This window comes from Quercus lobata, chromosome 5 (genome assembly GCF_001633185.2).
Source record: "Quercus lobata isolate SW786 chromosome 5, ValleyOak3.0 Primary Assembly, whole genome shotgun sequence".
NCBI lineage: Eukaryota > Viridiplantae > Streptophyta > Magnoliopsida > Fagales > Fagaceae > Quercus > Quercus lobata.
Window position 1 is genome coordinate 30,706,559 of NC_044908.1, and position 23,709 is coordinate 30,730,267.

General features: G+C 35.3%; 1 protein-coding gene across 2 annotated transcripts; it reads right to left on the reverse strand.

Annotated features, from left to right (window-relative positions):
- Positions 1–794: 794 nt before the first annotated feature.
- On the reverse strand, positions 795–23,508 carry LOC115991522 (chaperone protein DnaJ). Of its 2 annotated transcripts, none has more exons than XM_031115272.1 (11): positions 22,980–23,508; positions 22,026–22,094; positions 19,551–19,643; positions 18,903–19,024; positions 17,700–17,895; positions 14,232–14,407; positions 13,800–13,932; positions 10,936–11,096; positions 6,643–6,734; positions 6,423–6,519; positions 795–1,229 (listed from the first exon to the last, which is right to left on the reverse strand). In XM_031115272.1, exons 1-11 carry the CDS (start codon positions 23,274–23,276, stop codon positions 1,184–1,186), a joined length of 1,482 nt encoding a protein of 493 aa, XP_030971132.1. In that variant the 5' UTR covers positions 23,277–23,508; the 3' UTR covers positions 795–1,183. The 2 variants fall into 2 exon arrangements, with proteins under 2 accessions (XP_030971132.1, XP_030971133.1); XM_031115273.1 differs by having other exon boundaries at positions 13,800–13,929; positions 22,980–23,507.
- Between the last annotated feature and the right edge of the window lie 201 nt (positions 23,509–23,709).

Here is a 23,709-nt window from a genome sequence, read left to right on the forward strand (position 1 = left end):
TACCTTTGTGATTTCATATGGTGGCCTCTGGCCAGTGATGTGTGTTTCCTCACTGGATAATTGTACACGTATGTAATAAACAAACAGAGCCACCTCAATAAAAACAAATTTTCTTTGGTAACAATAAAAACAGTTTTGGCGTCTATGAATCACAATCACCCTAAATTTTGCTAGCAGCCAGAAAGAAATCCCAAAGATTTTCCTTCACTCTATGAATTATAAAATGTGATGACCAGGGTGCACCACATAGATCATTATTTCTTTTTAATTATCGGATACCATACATTTTATTTTTAAAAATCCTTGAATTAATGAAACAAAACAACTAATAATAAACTGTTCACAGAAACCTAACATAACACCGAAGGTCACACAAAACAAGTCGGGAAAATCTTCCTCCCTAAAATTTTTAGTTGTGCTAGAATACAGCTAGTGCAGTCTGCAGATTCAAGAAATCAGAAGATCACTTATCAGAGATATATTGAAGATGGACCGGTTTACATTTAGAAAAATTTCCATGCGCTCTATTTTTTCCATTCTCTTTAGACCTCCAAAATTCAACTTGTAATCTAGCCAAGAGAGAGGTCAGTTATAATCCATAAACTTTGATTTAAGAAAGAGAAACCCCAACTTCGTAAATGGAGGTTTCTTTGAAGAGCTGTCCATAAAATCATTCGAACATTAAGGGCAAACTACTACACAGGAAGAAGACAAACTCCTATCCATCCAAATTATGAGTTATTGATTTGAAATAAGACATCAAGCCTGCAATTTGTTAAATATAATGGTCTGCATTTCCAACAATATATTTATTATAAAAGAAATAACCTTAACTGATGCAAGAGGATCTTGCTTTAGATTGACACTGAATTCCAAATGAATTTGAACATGTACTTTCAATTTTGAACTTCATTTCCTAGATTTTGCTACCCTAACCAACTCATAAGATACAGATCCAATTCTTATTAATTTTCCAAATAACAAAAAATTACAAGTAAAACCAATAAAAGAATATCCACTAGAGTGAAATTTTATCTCTGTTGCACAATGCGGATATGTTTTGATAAGATATGGAGCAAATAACTGGATGGTTCTTTGGGAGGTAGAAAAATGAGCCCAATTTGGTTGGTTCACAAGACAAGCGTCAGTGAGTTTGGACCATACCTAATAAGATGTATCAAGACTAGAGATTGTCTTTCAGCCATCTTAGAGCTCCATTTGCAACAGACCTGCATGTTCCACAACTTTTAATTAATACTATATACTATAATGATGAAGACAGAATTAATCCATAGAAAGAAGCCTATTGAATACAAAAACACAAGCATGAGAGAGAGACAAAAGTGTAACGATAAGTGCAGCAAGGTAACAGCATGCCACACTTATGTAAGCGTATAGATTCACTTGTAAGATCTAGTGATGTTGGTATACATAATATCTTTTCCTGGTCCCTACAGTAAGGACCATTGAGGAAAATTATGGGGAGGTTGTTTGGAAGGACTTTTTTCAGAAAGTTCTTGAATTTCAGTAGCTCGGTAACATAAAACAGCAATTAGGTCTTGGTGAGTCTCTGGGCAGTAGAGTCTCAATGGTCTCAACATTAAAATAAAATTGATTGTAGTCTGAAAAGCTCAAAACGTTAAAAGGGGCTCACAAACTCAAACGAAGTTATAGTGGGAAATATGGGCCTCATAGAGTAGCTAAGGTAGCCTAAAAAAGTAAACCCAAAACAGAGCTAAATACTTGTGCCACACTCAAGCCCTTTGCTGGCAATTTTCAGCATAAAATAGAGGCTCAGATTAACCCCATAAAAATCCTGTAAGTCTGAAAGACATGATGGGAAAGATCCTTCTTTCTTGAAGTTTTTGAAGGATTAGAACTCAAAATGGCTGCATATTCCTCCAGTTGGAGAGGTAATGAATGCTGATGAGTTGGCAAGTAATCTCAGATGCTGTGTCTTATCTCCTCCAATAATTTTCTTTTGGAAGCTCACTTCAAGGCATGGCACATTTGGTATTCCATTATAGAGAGCATACACAAGAGATTGACTGGCTGGAAGAGTCGGTAGACTCACTCTAATCTAAAAGCACATTTTCTAGCCTTTCAACGTATTTCTTATCTTAATTCCAATTGCCTGTAGGAGTGGCAAAAAGGTTGGAAAAAAAATCTAGGGTAAAATGGGAGAGGAATTCAAATTCCACTTGGAATGTTTGTTGCACTCCAATTTGCAATGGAGGATTGGGGATTAAATAGCTATGCTTTTTTTATCAACCTTTGCTAGGAAATGGTTGTGACGCTATGGGATAGAAGAAAATGCATTATGGAGGAGGGTGTTAGATTTAGGCTTTGTTTGGTTGGAGGGATAGAAAATGGTGGCCTGATGGAGGAATGGAAAAGTGAAGGGATAGAAAAGATTTAGTTTTTCCTAGTGTGTTTGGTTGGGAGAATTGAAAAGTGGAGAGATGAAAAACTCTATTTGTTTAGTTTAAAAGAAAATGAGAGGATAGAAAATGTAATTTGTATAAGTTTACTCTCATGCACCTATTACATGAAAAAAATATAGTTTGTAAGCCAATGAAAAAGGAACCAACGCCTAATAGGACAAGATAGGCAGATGGGTAAATTCTCATCTAAGCCCCTCTTCTTCCCCCATTTTCTCCCCAATTCGGAGAGACTCCAATATCACCCCAAATGGTGGGCAAAGGAAGAAAACACCCATGCTCCACCAAAATCATCCCCCACAAATCATCCCAACCAAACACACTTCAAGTGTTATTGGAGATGCAATATCCTATTTGAAAGTATAACATTAAGGCAAAGCCCAAGAATAAGGTTCCACAGTAGTTAACTAGGTTTTATGTTTTATTTGTTTATTCACGAATCAAATCCTTCCTCTTTTGAACCCTAAGGGCCCATTTGGTAGCAGCACTTGAAAACTGGTTTGTGTGATTCAAATGCTGAAAAACATGGGTTCCATTTTTAAGTTACATGTTTGGTAAGGGAACTCAAATAACAGTATTCAACAGTTCTCACTTTAGGTGATCTAAATCACCTATTTAGAGAACTCTCAAGGAGTAGTTTTCAGTTTTCAAGTAAAAGTTTTAGGTGGCATTGTTGTAAATAATGTAAAAACCGTGGGACCCACACAAACTGAGTTATTGAGACAGTACCTAACGATTTTTTTTTTTTTTTTTTTTTGGCATTTTCATTCATGATCTATCCTTCTCTCTCTTCATCTCTTCTCTCAGACTCTCATCCCATAGCAACAGACCTCTCTCACTTCTCAATTTCATTCTCTTACAGCAAAAATTCCACAAAAGGCAGAGGAACACAACCACATCGCCAAATATTGACCTACGTGACCTCCATTGCATGGATCCAACCTCCACGCCTCATACATCCCTGATCCAGCCCCCATTGCACAGATCTAGGAAAAACTAGGAGGATAGAGAGCTTCCTCTCAGCTACTGCCTACTGTCCAGTCCCCTAATCAATCAAAAATGAAATCAAATCCAAAAAGAAAAGAACTCTTGGCTATAAATAAAAGAGAAAGTAGTAGAGAGAGCACTGGGTAAAGCCACCACCATTGTGGCTCACAGTGGCTGATTGGTGGAGCCATGGAGATCCGGACATCCGAGCTTGAGAGAACCAGGTAGAGATAGGGGGGAGCCACCTCGGAGGTGGCTGCTTGTGGCAGCAAGTGGAGTTAGGATTTTGACAGAAGGAAAGATGTGAGATAGAGAGCAAAAGAGCTATGAATGGGAGAGAGTTTGAGAGTGGAGAGCTTAGAGGGAGAAATTGGTTTTATGGGAGGGAGTGATGCCTCTAGGGAACAGCTGCTGTCCATAAGGTTGGTGTTGTCTTGTTTTCAGACTTTTACGGGTTTGAAGGTCAATGTAGGGAAAAGCGAGATTGTCCCTGTTGGGGAGGTGAATAATCTAGATGCTTTGGCTAATATTCTGCATTGTAGAGTGGGCAGTTTGCCTATGAAATATTTGGGGATGCCGTTGGGAACTTCTTTTAAGACAGCCTCGATTTGGAATCCTATTTTGGAGAAAATGGAGAAGAAGCTTTCTGGATAGAAGCGTCTCTATTTATCTAAAGGTGGTAGGCTCATGTTACTAAAGAGTACTCTCTCAAGTCTCCCAATGTATTTTTTCTCTTTTTACTATTCTTAAAGCTGTAGCGGCTAGATTGGAAAGTATTCAGAGGAATTTCCTTTGGGGGTCTTCTGAGGGGTGCTTCAAATATCCTTTGGTAGCTTGGAATAAGGTGTGTTTACCCGTTGAGATGGGTGGTTTGGGGATAAGAAATGCGGTGCCGTTTAATCAAACTCTATTAGGGAAATGGCTGTGGAGATATGGTCATGAAGTTACCCATCTATGGCAGCGTGTTATCTCCTCAAAATATGGCGAGGGTCAGGGGGGGTGGAGTGCTAATGTTTGCAGGAGGTCTCATGGGTGTGGCCTATGGAGAAGCATTAATGAAGGATGGGAGATTTTTTCTAAGCATCTGTCTTTTGTAGTGGGTGAAGGTACTCGTATCCGCTTTTGGCATGATAGGTGGATTGGTGACACTACTCTAAAAGACCTCTATCCTGAGCTTTATGTGTGTTCAGCGGTCAAGGATGCTTGTATCTCTGAGGTTTTGTGGATTCCAGAAGGGGGTACTGTAAGAGTGTGGAATTTAACGTTCTATAGAGCTTTTGAAAATTGGGAGTTGGCTGCATCGTATTCTCTACTTCAGCTCATCCAAACTCGTATTCCTCAGGGTACTACGAGAGATACCCTTTACTGGCGGCTTAAAGGGGATGGTAAGTTTGACACTCGGTCTTACTACCTTGCGATCCAGGGTGCTTCAAATTCTTTGTTTCCTTGGAAGGGGGTTTGGAAACCAAAGTTTCCTAAGCGTGTGGCGTTCTTTTTGTGGACTATTGCACAAGGTCGGACCCTCACTTTGGATAATCTAATGCTTAAGGGTTGCCCTTTGGCTAATTGGTGTTGTATGTGTTGTTGTGATGGGGAGTCAGTAAACCACCTTCTTCTTCATTGTCCTGTGACCCATTCCCTTTGGACTTTTATGCTTCAGGCCTTTGGTATTCTTTGGGTTATGCCAGGATCAGTGGCGGGTTTGTTATCTTGCTGGTATCAGTGGCATGGGAAGCATAACTCGGACATTTGGAACTTGGTTCTAGGGTGCTTAATGTGGATTGTGTGGTTGGAACGAAATCGTCGTTCCTTTGAGGACAAAGAGAAGACGTTGGATGAGTTAAAGCTTTTATGCCATCGTAGTCTTTTGGAGTGGTCTGATTGTTGGGGTTTTACTGATTGTTCGTCTCTCTCTGAGTTTTTGTCCTCCCTTAGCTTAGTTTCCTGATTACCCTTGTTGTTCATCATCGTGAACTTCTTGTATTTCTCTTTTTTCTATCATTTATAAAAGTTTTCTGCTAACCTATCAAAAAAATGGGAGGGAGTTTTCTCTCTCTTTGTATAAATAATAGTTAATCTGCTGTTTATGTCATAAAAGTTACACACTTTTTCTTAAAAATACATACTCATACCAAACACCTAATTTTGTGTTTTTGGTTTTAAAAAAACTTCATAGAAACAAATTACTAAACACATTTTTTTGTAATATGAGTACTCAAAAAATGTGTTATACTTTTTAAATCACAGTTTTCACATTATTTTGGAAACAAAAAGCCAAACACTCTACTAAACAAGCCCTAACCAATTTTCTAAAAAGGTTCTAAACCCAAATCCACAAATTCTTGTCATCCTAAACCCACCCACTACAGCTGCACAAACAAATTTCCCAATTTGTCTTACATCAACTACTTGGAGAGCTGCTGTTCTGATGAGATTAAGGACAGATTAGAAGACTATGTGACAGCTTCTCGCACTTTATCATATATGTTGTAGGCGATGGTTCTAACATTTTTTTTTTTTGACATTATCTGTAGGATGGTGAGATTACTCTCAGTGAGAGATTTCCTAATCTTTTCTTCATTGCTAGGAATGGAGATGTTCAGGTAGTGGTTTATCTAGAGAACAGAAATTGTTGACTTTATTGGAATCCTCTATTCATCAAGCATTGCATGATTGGAAATTATGGCTCAATTATTGGATGACATATATGCTACAAATATTTTTTGTGGGGAGGAAGATAAATTGGAACCGATCCCTTCAAGAAAAAGAAAAAAAAAAAAAAAAAAAAGGATTCCAAGTTGTAACAGATGAAATTTGCGGACATAGTCCCAAATATTAAAATAGAATAGCTCAAGGATGGTAACAGATGAAGTTAATTCCCGGTATAGGATCATAGCAAGTAGTGGTAACACTCATTAAGATTAAGTATATAAACTGTGTGTGTGTGTGTGTGTGTGTGAGAGAGAGAGAGAGAGAGAGAGAAAGGATTATTACCCAGCAAACTCTTTTAACTTATTCCATACATCATTTTGGTCTACTGATTCTTCCTTTTTTTCTGCAACATTTTCCTCCTGATATTCTCTACTTTTAACTGCAGAAGTAAAATATAATACTGAACTTAAGGCGCTAAGCATATATATGCACTTAAGTACTGCTGGATAAAAAAAGGGACCAAAAAAATATTCACTCACAAATTACAAATGCAAATACTTACGTGGTGACTGAGTTTTAGGACGAGTTCGTGAACGGCTGCTGGTAGTGGTCTTCATCAAAGCCAGTTCTTCAAGCAATTCACGCTCCTTGGCACTGCAAAAATGGGCAAAAAGTGGAATATAAATTTAGAAAACGAGCACAAATTCAGTCAACTGAAAAGGAGGAATTTTTCTAATTTATCAAAAGAAATTGGAAAAGATTATACTAGTTTTTTTAATTACTCTTGGCACTAGCAGCCATAATGATGAAAGGCTAAACATGTATCTTAATTTGAGTCAAGACACTCTGGTTGTCTAACATAACGAAGATGGTTGGGGTTCAAACAACTACAAATTGATGGACGGCCCAAAAGATACTTGGACCCACGGCCAAGAGATACAGATGATATTCTAAAATTTCCAGCAAGCTTGGCTTGGTGATGCAGGAGGCAGTAAGAAGAAAGATTTCCTATATTTTATTTGATTTTACATATCAAGGGCAATTTTATAATTTCCTAATATTCTAGGATGGGCTGTGCTTATGGTCTATTGGGTCTTACTTTAGTTTTATTTTAAGCTTGGTTATTTTGTTTGCGTTTAGTAATAAAGCCCAAGGAGTCCGAGTCCAAGTCTTATTAGGGTTTTAAGAAATCCTAGTTCAACTGGATTAGGTATTAGTCCTCTATTTAAAGAGTTATAGTACTTTCTATTGAATTGATTAATAATGAATGTTTTCAGAATTTAAGAGCCATAAAGCTTTCTTGATGCTAAGGAACCCTAGGTGTGACACTTAGAAAGTCTAAGTGTGATTCCTAAAATTTATCTATTTTCTTTAATTTTACTATTCACGGTTACTGTTTATGTCACTATTCACAGCAATCCAAATCTTGATTTTCACCTTTGTTTTCATTCCGAGACCCTACTAATCCTTGACCCTTTGGAATCCCTATAATCCCTATTATTTTCTAGCTTATTCCCCGCCAAAACCTAACCCAAATTCTTCAAAACCCAAGCTATACCAGATTTGCCCTGGTGTTCTAAATCAAAGTTTGTTGTTCCCCCTTATCCTACGTCAGTTTGGTATCAGAGCCAAAAGTTATTGAAGGAAAAGATCTAGAAGCTAAAAATTCTGATGTAGCAACAGAAGCTACCTAAATAAAACCTGACCAGCCTATAGAAGTGCCTCAAATTGCAGCAGATTTTTCCAAAGATTGCACTAACTTTTCTTTGAAAGATTTATCAAAACCCTTATGTCCTATGCATGAGTACTCTACTGACTTTGTCAAAGGTACAAGTTGTCTAGTTAGCAGCATAGGGGATGCTGAGTTGAAGATAGATGCAAGTGATCAAGGGAAGCTTGAAGTAATGCAACAAGACTCGAAAGAGATGGAAACTGTTGATGAAGTAGTTGAAATTGAAAGGGAAGATCAAAATTACAAGGCAGAAGTGAAGACTATAACACCCAAAGCATCTTATTCCCAAGTTCATGTTGCTTGCCACAGTAGGGTTCTATTGCTTACACCAACTTTTCAAGATATTGATTTTGTCATTCCTGAAAAGTTTAATGGGTAAATTGAATTGGTGGGTGTATCATTATCATCATTGCTGCCACAAACGAAGAAACAAAAAGAAATTCAAATTCAAAGTGTTTTTTCAATGTCGAGGATGCACTCCAAGAAACCAAAATTCTTTTTACTTCAACACTTCAAAACTCGAGGTCAAGTTTTCTCCCACCAAGGGAGAATGATGCAAGAGGCAGTGAGAAGACAGATTTCCTATATTTTATTTGATTTTATGTATCAAGGGCAATTTTATAATTTCCTAATATTCTAGGATGGGCTGTGCTTATAGTCTATTGGGTCTTACTTTAGTTTTATTTTAAACTTGCTTATTTTGTTTGGGTTTAGTAATAAAGCCCAAGGAGTCCAAGTCCAAGGGTTTTAAGAAGTCCTACTGTCCTAGTTCTTTTTTTTTATATAGGTAATCAAAGAAATATTATTAATGAAAATAGAAAGTAAAAAAACAAGTTGTTCATGATGAAGAACAACAAGAAAAGGATAAAACAAACAACAAATAAGAGGGAAATCATGAAACTAATCTAAAAGAAAGCATAAACTTAAAGAGAGAAGAACAATTAGTTAAAACCCCAACAACGAGACAACTCAAAAAGACTACGCTAGCATAAAACCTTTTAACTCTTCCAAAGTCTTCTCAGTGTCCTCAAAGGAACGACGATTTCGTTCTAACCAAGCAATCCACATCAAGCAACCTATAATCAAATTCCAAATATTTGAAGTATGAAAGCCATTGATGCCAACAAAATAACAATCCCGCCACCAATCTTGGCATAACCCAATGAATATTGAAGGCCTGAAGCATAAAAGTCCATAAGGTATGTAACAGGACAATGAAGAAGAAGGTGGTCCACCGACTTCCCATCACAACAACACATACAACACCAATTTGCCAAAGAGCAACTCCTAAGCATGAGATTATCCAAAATAAGAATTCAACCATGAGCAATTGTCCACAAAAAGAAAGCCACTCACTTAGGAACCTTTGGTTTCCAAACACCCTTCCAAGGAAACAAAGAATCATGAGTTCCCTGAATCGCATGGTAGAAAGACCGGGTGTCAAACTTACCATCTCCTTTGAGCCACCAACAAAGAGTATCACTCATTTCACCTCGAGGAATACGAGATTGGATAAACTCAAGGAGAGAATAAGATGCAGCTAGCTCCCAGTCTTCAAATTCTCTATAAAACCTTAAATCCCAAACTCTAACAGTACCCCCCTCCAGAAGCCACAACACCTCAGAAATACAAGCGTCCTTGTCAACTGAACACAAGTAGAGCTCAGGATAGAGAAATTTTAGGGTATTATCACCAATCCACCTATCATGCTAGAAGCAAATACGAGTACCTTCACGCACTACAAAAGACAAATGCTTAAAAAAGCTCTCCCACCCTTCATGAATGCTTCGCCAAAGACCACATCCATGAGCCCTCCAGCATGCTTTAGTACTCCACCCCCCTTGACCCTCACCATATTTTGTGGAGATAACTCTCCACCAAAGATGGGTAACTTCATGACCATACCTCCACAACCATTTCCCTAATAAATCTTGATTAAATGACACCACATTTCTTATCCCCAAACCACCCAATTCAATAGGTAAACACACCTTTTCCTAAGCCACCAAAGGGTATTTGAAACTCCCCTCGGAAGACCCCCAAAGAAAGAAAATTCCTCTGAATACTTTCCAATCTGGCAACCACAGCTTTAGGAATAGTAAAAAGAGATAAAAAAAATACATTGGGAGACTTGAGAGAGTACTCTTCAGTAACATGAGCCTACCACCTTTAGATATATAGAGACACTTTCACCCTGATAGTTCAACTAGGATTAGGTATTAGTCTTCTATTTAAAGAGTTGTAGTACTTTTTGTTGAGTTGATTAATAATGAATATTTTCAAAATTTAAGAGTTATGAAGCTTTCTTTTATGGTTTGTGTGATGCAACCTTCTCCAAGGTGTGATACCAAGGAACTCATAGGTGTGATGCTTAGGAAGTCTAGGTGTGATTCCTAGAATTTATCTATTTTCTTTAATTTTACTATTCACGGTCACTGTTCACATCACTATTCACAGCAACCCAAACCTTGATTTTCACATTTGTTTTTTTTGATAGGTTTGATTTTCACATTTGTTTTCATTCCGAAACCCTACTAATCCTTGTCCCTTTGGAATCCCTATTATTTTCTAGCTTATTCCCCACCAAAACCTAACCCAAATTCTTCAAAACCCAAGCTATACCAGATTTGCCCTGGTGTTCTAAATCAGAGTTTGTTGTTCCCCCTTGTCCTACGTCAGTTGGATTTCACAAGCTGAGGTTTAGATTTGAAGCCCTAAGCAATATATAGAAAGAAAAAGAAGAATATATCAAATATGAAATTATATTTTCTCTATGAAACAGCTTAAGCTCCTAGTTACAGCATATATGAATAATTTTTTGAAGTACTTGGTCTTAAGTTAATTGGTATTTTAACTTGGAAAGAAAAAGGAGTGAAAAAAATAAATTACATAAATAGAAATTAAACCCACATAAAATTCACACACAGTTATAATCAAAAACACATAAGACCAAGCTGCTTCTATGACTAGAGAAAAAGTGAAAAACCTAAAACAACACATAAAATTTACACCTTGAAAGTTAAAAACATAGTATCAAACCATGATTTTTCAAAAACTTTAAAATCCCCAAGTAGTTGAAGGTCCCTAGAGCCAATTCCTTAAAGAAACAAAATATCTCTATACCTGACACGATTTGGTATAGTAACTTTAACTGTAAATAAGTGGTCACCACGGATCGACGGTTTATTCAGTTTTGGTGCACCTTTCTTTGCCAAGACAAGCACATCCCCAGGTTGGGTACCTGGTGGAATTTGTAATTCAGTAATTCCCTCAACTGTCTTTACCTGTTTAGATGTTAGAAGTTCAGTTAATCAACTGTGAACAAAATACCAACAAGAATTTTTTTAATTTTTTTGATAAGTAAAAATACGAACAAGAAATTGAGAGGGGAAAAAAAGAAAGACTCCGATGGCCCATAAATCACAGAAGGTAGTAACAAAAGAATGACATAACAAATAGTAGAACAAAGGTATTGATGCATTTGGCTACATTCTGACTATCCACCATAAGATAGATGTGTAGTTCAGATTATGTAACATCATTTCAGAAAGATTCAAAAGGCCTTTGAAATACTAATGAATTTGTGTGTATTCTGCAATCACTTTATGCTATTGCAACCAACATATGTTCAGGTTGGATATACATTAGAAATCAATGTCCTGTTCTGGCTATCACATATACAGCATGATTCAGGTTCTAGTATTCCTACTTATTTAAAAAAATAGTTAATTATACTTTACCCACCTGTAGTTTGGCCCATTATAAAAGTGCCTACCATAATTTAAAAAGCGTCACTTTACCCAAAAAAGGTCACCTGCGTTAAACTTCTGTAACCCACCTCGTCCCTTTCCATTAGAAAAACACTTTTAGGTTATAAAACGTAATAGAAAATGGATCTAAGCCACTCTACACGAATTCCTTCTCTATATATCTTAGAAATCCAATATCACGACCCAAACAACACACATATAGAGCACATCTTCATCTTCAAACCCTTGCTCTAAATTAGCCCTTGGGAAAGTTTATGAATTTTGTGAGTTGTGCTGCTTAGGGATTTGGTTGAATTAATTAGGTTTTTGATGATTGGGAAAAGTTTGTTGCGAACCAGACATTAGGTTTGAACCAATTTTCCAACAACCCAAAAAAAAAAAGAAAGCTTTTTCAGATTCTTTAGTTCCTGATGGGGAGGCACTGAGGCAGATTGGCACTGTATTTCAGGTTAGAAGACAAACTAGTATATGGTTCAGTCTATCCACAACCTTCTTCGTTTCTTGTTTACTTGGACTCTAATCAAATTTATTTGTCAACTTAGATCCACTGAATTTTAAAATGAATAAGTTTATATGGATTTTGATCTTCTGGAGATGTCAAAATTAGAGTAATTTTTTTGTAAATTTATATCAAATCTAGGGTTTTTCTTTAGTGTTCTCGAGCCAAAATATAAGCAACTTCTATTATTTTTCAAATACCCCTTTCAGATCTTGCTTTCTTTGATTTTTTAAGTTCTTAACGGTGAAAGGAGAGAGGTGGGTTACGGAAGTCTAACGGAGGTGACCTCAAGTGGGTAGAGTGACACTTTTAAATCCACGGATAGACACTTTTAAAACAAGTCAAGGCACAAGTGGGTAAAGTGCAATTAACCCTTTAAAAAAAATAACATTGTATGTCTCCCTATAATAGGTTAAGTTCATCTGTCCTATCCATATCTACCAACATTGAACTCAGTTGAACAAGATTCATCTGACTGAAATAGTAGCTGGAGATTCCATGCAGCACTGGTAGGAAAATAGTAGGTTAAATCAGGCAAAAAGGTATCATCAAGGGCTAAGCTAATACACATATTAATAAGTTTGCTACGGAAATCTGGTTGGACATGAACCAAGTGTTGTGTAACAAAAACAAACTAAATCGGCTGTCATCTAAGAGCACCTGAAAGGTTCAGCAGCATACATGCAAGATGCATTTTTTTGCTATAACAAGTTGGTCAACAATAGACAAACAGTAAGGGACCCTGGTTTTTTACAATTACCATCAAGGAAATTAGAAAAACTTCAAGGTTTGGGCAGGATTGAATCAAATCATTAGATGAAGAAACTTAATTTCTGCCACTGTAGTACATTTCTAGTGTACTTGAGTTGGCTATTTTTTAATACAAAGCTCTTACGTTATTTATCCCAAAAAAAAATCATTAGATGAAGAAAGCAGTAAAATACAATATTTGGTATATATTTGTCAAACAGTCTAATTGAATTGAAAGTGATGAGCATATAAAGCACTGAGTCGCTGACTAAGGAAGCACTGGAAAAGGCAGCACAGTAGAAGGTGCAATAAAAGCAATATCTAACAAACTAATCAAGAATAACTTGGTCAGCAACAATCTCAAATCTCAAAAATTCATAGAATCCCTTTTGTTTCAGAATAAGCAGTCCTCTTCTTTTCTTTGTTTTGTTTTCCCATTTCCCATTTCCCATTTTTGATAAACAGTCTTCCTCATTAAGTTATGTTTCAATGATAATAAGGTAGGTCATGGGTACCATGTGACTGGACATGCTTATTCACAAATTCAGAGCAGAGTGAAGGGTTTACTTGAAAGGCTTTGTGCCACTGATCTCTTTTTTGTGAATGAGCTTATTCGTAGTTTTAACAACAACTCATTGACATTTTAGAATAAACAGGTGTTATAGATATCAAGGCTAAAAAGCTTCTTTTACTTCATATTTCATAGTCAGACTCTACGTTTTACTAGGCAGGATCCCCAGATAATTCGGTCATGAGGACAGAAGATCAGCCCAGCAGACAGAATGCTAGATCCCATCCCAGTTCAAAAAAAATATATATATTTTTATTGACTTCAACCTTTATTGTAATTTCATTTCATGTTCTTAAGAAAAGCTCACTGCTTAGACTACCTCCCTTGTGTGGATATGACTTCAAAATAAGTGCTTCATCAAAATAAAAGTAATACTTTTGGGCTCATACTACTTTACCTTAACAACCGCCCCCAATATGGCATCTAGATAACTGATAGATACTGTTGAGGAGAGATTTATGCCATCTCTTTGAATTCCTGATATCTCTTCAACATCAAGGTATACATAAAGATCCCCAGGAGGACCACTGCTGAAACAATAAAATCCATTACTGAGTATATATTTCTTTTGGAGGAAAAGAGAGTAGATGAGGAAAAGAGAGTAGATAAGGGAAAGATGCAACTGAATAGCAAAGCAGGCCACTCAATGGTTGAGGGGAACACATAGCTCATATGTCATGTCATATATAAATTTGTTAGACATATCAATGGCAAATATCTACCCTCTCACATGTAATAAGACAATGAATTGTAGATTCTTTTCAATGATTTACCAAAGAATCTTCCCAATGAGAATTACAAATGCTAAAATCAAAATTCAACCACATACCCTCTTGGTCCGGCATCACCCTCTCCAGCGACTCTAAGGATACTGCCCACACTAACTCCGGGAGGAACTTTAACTTTGATATTTTTCTTAACACGTATACGTCCTTCACCCGAGCATTTCCGACAGTATTCAGAAATAACTTCACCCTCCCCACCACAATTTGGACATACAGAAACCTAGTGTTAATGGAAACATAAGTAAGTTCAGTGTAGAAGGAAAGGTAAGTAGCAAATTATGAAAGAGTAATAATAAACCATAAAGAAAGTATGCAAAACAAGAAACTGATGAAAGATGAAGTTGACAAAACACGCAGTGTATTTTTTTTGGTCTTCTGAGCTTTGAATGATACAAGATCTTATAAACTTTAGCAAAACAAATCAGTTCTTGTTTCTAGAAGCTAACAAATAGAGTTTTTTTTTTTTCAATGAATTATAATAATAATAGTAACAGAAAGATAAGTACATTCAGTGTAGAAGGAAAGGAAAGCAGTGAATTGTGAAAGTGTCAATAAACACCTCCTCTATATATGAATCAATAAACCATAAAGCAAGTTTGTAGAATATGCAACAGATGAAATATGAAGTCAACTAGCCACCCCATGTGTTTTTTTTATGGTCCTTAGAATGATACAAGATCTCATTAACTTCATCATTGCAGTTAGGTTCTTGTGGAAATGAATACATGTGACTAACCCTAACTAATCTCACTAGGAAGCATGGATACAGGTACGACACATAAATTTTTGAAAAATTAGGACACAGGTACAGTGGGGATACGTATATTAATTAATTAATTAATTCCATATATATAGTTCAAAGCTTATAAAAATTTTTTTTTATAACAAAAATATTAATTTTTTAAAAATAATTGTTAAAAATTCTTTTAGAAGCATATTTAATGCCTAGCCACTAATAATTTATACATGTGTCTACTGTCTACCAAGATTCGGGATGCTTTGAATCCCAGTTTTCCTTGGAAGGGCATCTAGAAAGTTAAGGTTCCAAAAAGGATGGCTTTCTTTTTGTGGACAGCAATTCATTGTCAAATCTTTACCTTGGAGTCTCATGCTTTAGGGGTCTCTCTTTGGCGAATTGGTCTTGTATTTGATGTTATAATGAGGAATCTAGGGATCATCTCCTCCTTCATTATCCTGTAGTTCACTCACTCTGGGTGCATATGCTTCAAGTATTTGGGATCCAATGGATCATACCAAGCTCTAAGGAAAGTTTGATGTTTTGTTGGAGCCACTAGCTAGGAAAATTTAATTTAGACATTTGGAATATGGGTCCTGGTTGTTTGATATGGATTGCCTGGACGAAAAGATATCGGCAATCTTTTGAGGCTACTGAGGTTGCGTTTGGCATTAGCTTAAGAAACCAGCTTTTTTTACTATTCAGTTTATTTTTGCTACTATTCATGAGTCTCATTGCACTTTTTGGTACTATTCATGGGTCTTACTGTACTATTTCAGTTACTTTTTAGCTTTATTTACAGTACTTTCAGCAAAAAGTTTTCAGTTTTAGCTAAATAAGCTGTTCCCAAACAGATTTTGAGAAATCGCTGGTTCAATTACAAGCTTTATGCCAGAGAACTATTTTTGATTGCTGGGGTTCTTCAAATTGTTCTTCTATCATAAAGTTGCTTTCTTCTCTTAGAATTGTCCCTTGAGTTCTATTTTCTTTGATATTGTTTCTTTTTTTTTCGTGTTCACCATCATGAACACCTTGTATTTTCCTTATCCTTTTTTTTTCATCTTGATTGATATTGCTCTTATCACTTATCAAAAAAAAGTGTCTACTGTCTACCAAAATAACAAAAAAAGAATTGTAAAAAGTTGCAAGTTTAACTACATAGCTTGATGGGTGGTGTGACTTTAACTCATAAAAGACAAATATTTGAAAAGCACCTATTTAGTATTTACATCTTTTGTTCACGTGGGTGGGTGGAGAGAAATAAGCTCTTCACATGTGAGGCGGAAAAATCAAGGAAAAAGGGAAAGAGGGGGAAAATTGTAAAAGATAAATAGATCTAAGAATCTGGGCTGCTAGAGGGACGTGAGAAGAAGAAGTGGGAGGAGATTGGTGTGAAGGTACAATGTGTTTCAGCAGTCTTTTTTTTTGGGGGGCACGTGTCCCCAACGTGCCTGTCATTTTTCAAAAAATTTAAATAATAAAAAATTAAAAATAAAATAAAACGGCTGGGACATGTGTGCAGCCATGTCCAACGCATTTTTTGTGTCCCATGCATGTTGGACACAAACATGGCATCCCAAATGCTGTGTCCGTGCTTTCCAGCTAATCTGTTCTGGATCCATAATAATAATAATGTGCAGAAACAGGCCAACCCATTATAGAAATAACATGTAAAAGCATGAGAAATTGTATGGAAAATACAAATAACCCAAGAAATTTAGAACCAAGAGCCTAACAATTACATCAAAACCTAGTAAAATAAAGCCATTAGGATTCCCTCTTTTGAGTCATCCAAAGATACTTTCTATTGATAATTCAATAGTTGCAATGGGGAGGAGGGATTTAGTCCCTAGACGTCTATGCGGGAAACACCAAGAGGTGGCAGTAAAGCAAAAAGGCTCTTGGTGAGTCATATAAAGATTCTTCTTGCCCTCAAAAGACCTACTGTTTCTATCCAACCAAATTCTCCTCATTTAACATGGAGGAATTGATTTCCAAAAAAATCTAAACCTTCCCCACTACCAATAGTCCAAACTGTCCAATCCTAAGGAACAGACAAGTCTACGACAGTTCCCAGCATCATTCAATCAACAGTGAAGAGAGAGAATAACCACCACCAAAAGAGTGAACAATCAAGCTGTACAAAGATGTTGATCGACATATTCTCTATCCCTTTTCACACATGCACCAACTAATAACAAACTTTCTAGTCTCTTAACCAGTAAATTATTTGCTCTAAAACAATTGCTCAAAGCAGTAAGCCACAGAAAGAAAAGCACTTAAATAGGAATCCCTGCACAGAAAATTCTTCTCCAAGAAAACTTACTCTAAAATACAAAACACCATAATTCTTTTCACTTCAAAGATATGATTCATACTTAGTTTTTCCATTTCTGATTTTCTCCTTTCTGTTTGTATCTCTTCTTGAGTTACTTGTATCCATTTTAAGTTCAAAGTGATCACCATCATGAACATGATGTCTTTTTTTTGTAATAAATCTTTGATTACCTATCCAAAAAAAAATTTGATTCGTACTTAATTTCCAACACTACATCCTCTATGTACTGCATTCTGGGACATTATATAAAATTGAAAAGAGTGCATCAAATTCCATTGCAACGCACCACCTGATCCTCCCATGTAACTAGCCACCAAGCCTTTTATTTCTCACGTGAATTAATGGGTGATTTTCAATATTTAAGTCACTATAGAAATTAGAAGATCAGGAAGCAACCCAAAAAAAAACTGCAGTCAGAAACAAAGAGTGCTTAGATACCTGTGAAAACATGCCAAAAGGTGTTTGCTCAGTTCTCATTACTTGACCCCTCCCACCACAAGTTGAGCATATCCTCTTCTTGGAGCCTATCTTTGCTCCAGTACCAGTACAAACTTCACATGTTTCCAGATGGGAAAGCTCAAATTCTTTTTCCGAACCAAAAATAGCCTCAGAAAATTCTAAGATGATATCATAACTGAAATACAATTGAACCATAGGTCAAATCAAAGTCTTCAATAAACTGTAAAAGAGTAAATTTTCATAATGTGACATTACAACTATAGAACAAGAGGAAATGGTACATTTCATAACATAGAAGACAATTAACCATAAAATGTTAGATGAATATTACAGGCTATAGTAAGAAATGATTTTATATGAATCAGCATCTTAACTCAAGCATGGTCTATTTAGTAGCATTGAGGCGCTATAGATATCCGATATCTTCATTCATAAATATTTAGTGGAAGGTTGTCCCGTAGGGTTTATTAAGGACCTTAATATGCTCTTGATATTTTCTATCCCAAACTTTCTTACAAGCCATCAATCAATGATAGAAAATAAATTATTTGATACTTATACACATTAAAATTGAGAAAGATCTTCTCAAGCACATCTACCTGCTGTCACTGTTTTCAGGATAAGAAGGTCCTACCCATTATTTCAAATAGTGCCTGCTTGATTTAGCTTTTCTTCATCTTAAAAAGAGCAAGTACAGCTTTTTAAAGCCTCATCTTTTTCATGGTACAATTGTACTTTTGTCTAAATTATTTTTTTTAACAAAATAAAACAATGAAAATAAGGTGTTCTCCCTCTAAGAGTTCATCAAGTCGAGGAGTGAGGCAGGGGGTACCCTTGGTTTTGTAAGTAAATTACCTAATTTACCCAGCTTTTTTTCCTTTATAAAAAAATAAAATAAAATAAAAAGGTCTTAAATCCAACTATCGTATAATCATTAGTTTATTGGCAACAGAACCAGTCAGTAAATTAGTTATATTTCTCAAGCTAGTGGCTTAAGAAGCTTCGGTCCAAAAAAAAAATACAGATTTGAGACCTAAAAATAGACAGGCTACATCAGAGGAGACTAACAATACTTTTGCATATTATTTCTCAAGCAACTAAGTAACATTATTGTTGAGCTAGTAAGAATGGTAATCAAAGACCAACTTGAATCTTTCAAACAAAATTCAAACTTTTACTCACCGTATATCTTCACCCTTAGTGACGGTACTACGACGGCGTGTTCTGAATCCAGCTGGGTCCATACCACTAAATCCACCCATGCTTGGACCAAAAAATGTTTCAAATAAATCAAAAGGATTGGTCTGCAAAACATAAAAAAATAAAAAAAATAAAAAAAATAAAAAAAGGACAGTTAAATCTGTAATAAGTTTTTATACAAATTTATTATCCGAATATAAAAATATAAAATTGGAAAAACAATTCAAACGTGTTTTCTTAGGTTTCAATAGGAAAAACAAACTTTCAAGAGAAAATATGAGACATCACAACAATGAAACCTTTAAAGCAAATTCATCTCCTATAAGCTAACAAGATTTTTATTTTTTTTTTACAAGTAATATTGAATGAGGAGATATGTCATAAAGACGGGATGTGTAAGCAACACTCTTCTATAGTTAAAGCTTTGGAAACATGGTAAGACATCCATCAACCCCCCATCCCCCTTCAAATTTTCAAATTATGGAAAATGAACAAATGAGGGTGCGTACTGCATATTACCCAACAATGTCAATGATATGCTTGCTTGTCAATGTTTCAAGAGTATGCCATCTTCCTAATTCATTATTTGCAACATAAAATTATAAAATGAAAGTACAATATATGCAGTACCGTGTAAGCATTTGATGGTCCGCCCACTGTGCTCTTAACTCCAGCTTCACCATATTGATCATACAAAGCCCTCTTTTTATCATCTGATAGCACCTGACAGTATTGTACTTCAGAATTCAAAAGACAATATCATAAATATATTGAAATTTTTTTATTGAAAAAAAAATTGCAGTAGTCAGATAACAGCTGTCATAGACAGAAATTGAAAACTCAAATAGCAAGTCCACAAAACATTGTTATACATGTCCATGACTCAAATGACAGTAAACAACGAAAAACTTATGGATGCTTCAGATGAAAGCATTGAAGAGGCAAGACACAGCCAGAAATGCATTGGATGCAATACTGGTGAGATTATGGCTAGAGGCAAGGCTATGGTCATAGAAATAAACAAACCTTTTATGTGAAACATATTCTATAGCTTCAATAATTTTATGGAGACTTTTTTGCATGTATCTACACAAGAAAGCATTTACCTTACACAGAGATGCAGTGATCTACATGCATATGAATACTTGAGTTCAAACAATGTAAAGATGGAGCTGGGATTCTGGGAAAAAATATAATCCAGGCCCAACTAACAAAACCCCATGGAAACTCAACACACAAAATTCAAAAAGTACGCTTTTATATGGAACCACATTTATGTGGTGTTTGAATCGAAGAGTCCAATATACCCTTTGGCATCCAAATTCCTAGTAATGTGATTGCCTAGGAACGTAATGATGCCCATGTTTAGTTTGACAAGATTTATGCAATTATGAGATTTTTAAGTGTGACTAATTCTTAGGAATTCTAAAGGATTGCATTTTTTCCCCATTATAATTTTTATTGAAAATACCAATAGTGTTATCTTTTAAAAAAAAATATATATATATATATATATATAATAAGGGCCATAAAAAAAGATAATAAATGCATCACATGAATCCAAATAAAGAAATTTAAAGCATAGAATAAACACATTAAATTGCATAACCATTGCCAAACTGATTAGCTTTTCCCCAAAATAAAAATGAAGAAAGAAAAGGTTATTAGGATATAGCATCAACCATTCCCAAAACTGATTCCAATGCATAACACCTTGCATTAACAAAAATAAACTCTTTATGCCCTGTTTTTGTAAATGAAGATTGATTAGATGTGTGGTTAGATTGATTTTTTCAGAGGAAATAAGTTTAATACTTCTTGGCTTATAAAAATTTGAATACTTTCATAATCATTTACCTATCTAATTGAGGTTAGGTTTTTTTAATAAAGTGAGGCTAATATTGTCAATTATTAAAAAAAATATATTTATAACTTTCCTCAACCTTAGGAATGTGGTCACTGGCCAGTTTGGAGGAAATATCTAATCTCCTAAATGTGAGGTTTTGTGGGTATTGGGATGCCTGTGGACATTTGAATTCCTTGAGCTACTTACAACCAAACAAGGGAATACCTAGGAATCCTTTTAGGAAATGATTCTTAGGAATTTTAAAAGATGACCCAAACCAAAAGCCACATTAAGGAAAGCTAATAAAATTAAATTTTATTAAAATTAAGAAACAAGGCACTATAAAGTTCCCTAACCTAGACTTTTTTTCCAATTTATATTAGCATGTTATTTTACATTATGAGCTATGGTGAGGGACTAATTTATTAACATAAGGAAGCAATTTGCTAATTAGAGTTATTTCACTTATTTTTTATGCAAGTTGTTAAGAGTTATTCTTGTTATCTTTACATATTAGCATGTTATTTTACATTCTAGTAATTAACCATAAACCCTAATATAAATAGGTGCTAAGGTGAGGGACTAAAGTCTCTCTCATATTTTAACCCAAATATCTCATATTTTAAAACTCAAGTAAGAAGTTTCTTTAGTAGGAAAAAACTAATGTAAACTAGGAGCATACAAGAGAGCCCTTTACAGAAATACAGTAAGGTTTAATACATCCACAAATCAATAAAATGTACAAAAACCCCATCCATAACAGTATTTTTGTACAATGAATGCAAGACAACAAATTTGATCTCTTGTTTTCTTTTTGTAAGTAATAAGATCTTATTAAATAAGAGGAAATGCTTCCTGTACACAGGAAAAGCACACAAAATTCTAGAAACCGGATCTGATCTCAACATAAGACTTCTCAAAACCATCATAAAGCTTACAAGGTCAAACACTATATGTCTTCTGATAAGTCACCAAAGCCTAACCAAAGATTCCATTCCACGTATCTGATATAAACACTAATGGGTGCACCTAGTTCATCTTTACATCTTATATGTTCTGGTAGAAATTGCAAGAAGCATAATAATGAAGGATGGTCCATAGAAATTTATTACTGACTAAAGCTACCTATGGATGGACAAAACTGCTTAGATTGGAACTGCAAAGTTCATCACTAGCTTCAAAGATGCAACAAATATATTGCTTTAGTAAAGATGAAATCAAAAATAAATAAGTGTCAACTTTTTTGTTCTCATTCATACCTCATATGCAGCACTAATCTCTTTAAACTTTTCCGTTGCTCCAGGTTGCTTATTGACATCAGGGTGGTACTTGGAAAAAAAAAAAAAAAACGAATGGTAAAAGTCAGGATTGAAAGGAATTGGATCAAGAATTATGTACAAAAAAATGTTCAAATATCCTCTGGTATTGAGGGCTTATCAAATGTATCGTTTTAAGTGCTCATAACTAGAAAAAAAGATGTTAGAGAAAAAATTAAATTTAAGATAAGCAAATAATTCTGCTCAACAAGAATCAAAAGAACACATATCTGATTTGCTAACACATTTATTAACAAAAGGAAGCAATTTGAAAATCTGATCAGTCCAGAGCACATACAACAGCGGCATTCACCTTCACACACACTAAACTACTTATAAAGTATAAGAACAATATATCATTTATGTTATTGCTGGCAGACTGGATCAATACATGTGAGCACAGGACAGTCTCTGGTACGAAACAAATATCGGAAACCAAATTTCTTAGCCAACATAGGAAAATCACCAATTACCCCAAAATCAATCACTGGCATTATCTTTTTAAGAAGTAACTAAGCTTTTTATTAAAAGGGCAAAAAAAAAAGAAAAAAAGAAAGGAATATTCCAGTACACAGGGACTATAATACTTGAAGCACAAACATTCTATAGTTTCACAATTTACAAAATTATCAAAAACCCACCAAGGTTTTCAAAAAAGAAACACATTACATAGACACAAAAGTCTATAAGTCCTGTTTGGTTGCAGAGAAAATAATAAAAAATGAACAAAGAGAAAAACCCAGAAACTCAAATTATAATTCTTTTCTATGATAATTCAGAAACCCAACTCTAATTTTATGTTCTTCGTGCCAACCAAACACAATAAACTGAAAATAGACAATATGTTATAAAGAAAAATGGAAAATGAAGAAAGCCGAATTAGAATTGAGTTACTACCTGGCGAGCTAACTTTCGATAAGCTGCCTTGATTTCTTTGCTACTAGCAGACTTGGGGACCCCAAGAGTCGTATAGTAGTCCCCAGAAGCATTAACCACTGTCCTAAACCGACCCGAAGAGAATCTACTTGTATCGAATTTGGAAGAAGAAAAAGAAGAAGATGAACAAGAAAGAGAGACAAAGTTCTTGTGGGACCGAAGGTGGGTCCCACCGAAGAAAGAAGAAGAGGAAGATGAAGATGAAGAAGAAGGCGGGAAGAGAGAAGGTTGGGGTAGTAAGAGAGAAGTGGTGGCCATTGAATTGAAGTGAGTGTGGTGAAGAAGATAAGAGTGTAAACAAAGTGTTTGATGAAATTCCTATGAGAAGAAGAAGAGTAGGAAGAAGTGGTGAGAAATCTTGAGTTTGTTCATAGTTGGGGAATGAATGAATGAATGAACGATGATGGAATGCGGAAGAAGGAAAAGGAAATTTGGTTGGATGAAGAAAGGGGGGGATGGTGGGGCTGTATGTAGCAACCAAAAAGATGTGTGGTGTTACTCGCGTTCCAACACGTTTAAACTATTTTTAAGTTTTACTATCCTTTATTTTTCATTTCCTAAAGGTGTAACTTGTTTTTTTACCCGCTGAACCTCTTTTGAGTGAAAAGAAAAACCCCATTTCACCGTATGAGTAAACTTGAAGATATCATTTTCAATTTAAAATGTTTCATGAACACAACTGACCAAGAAT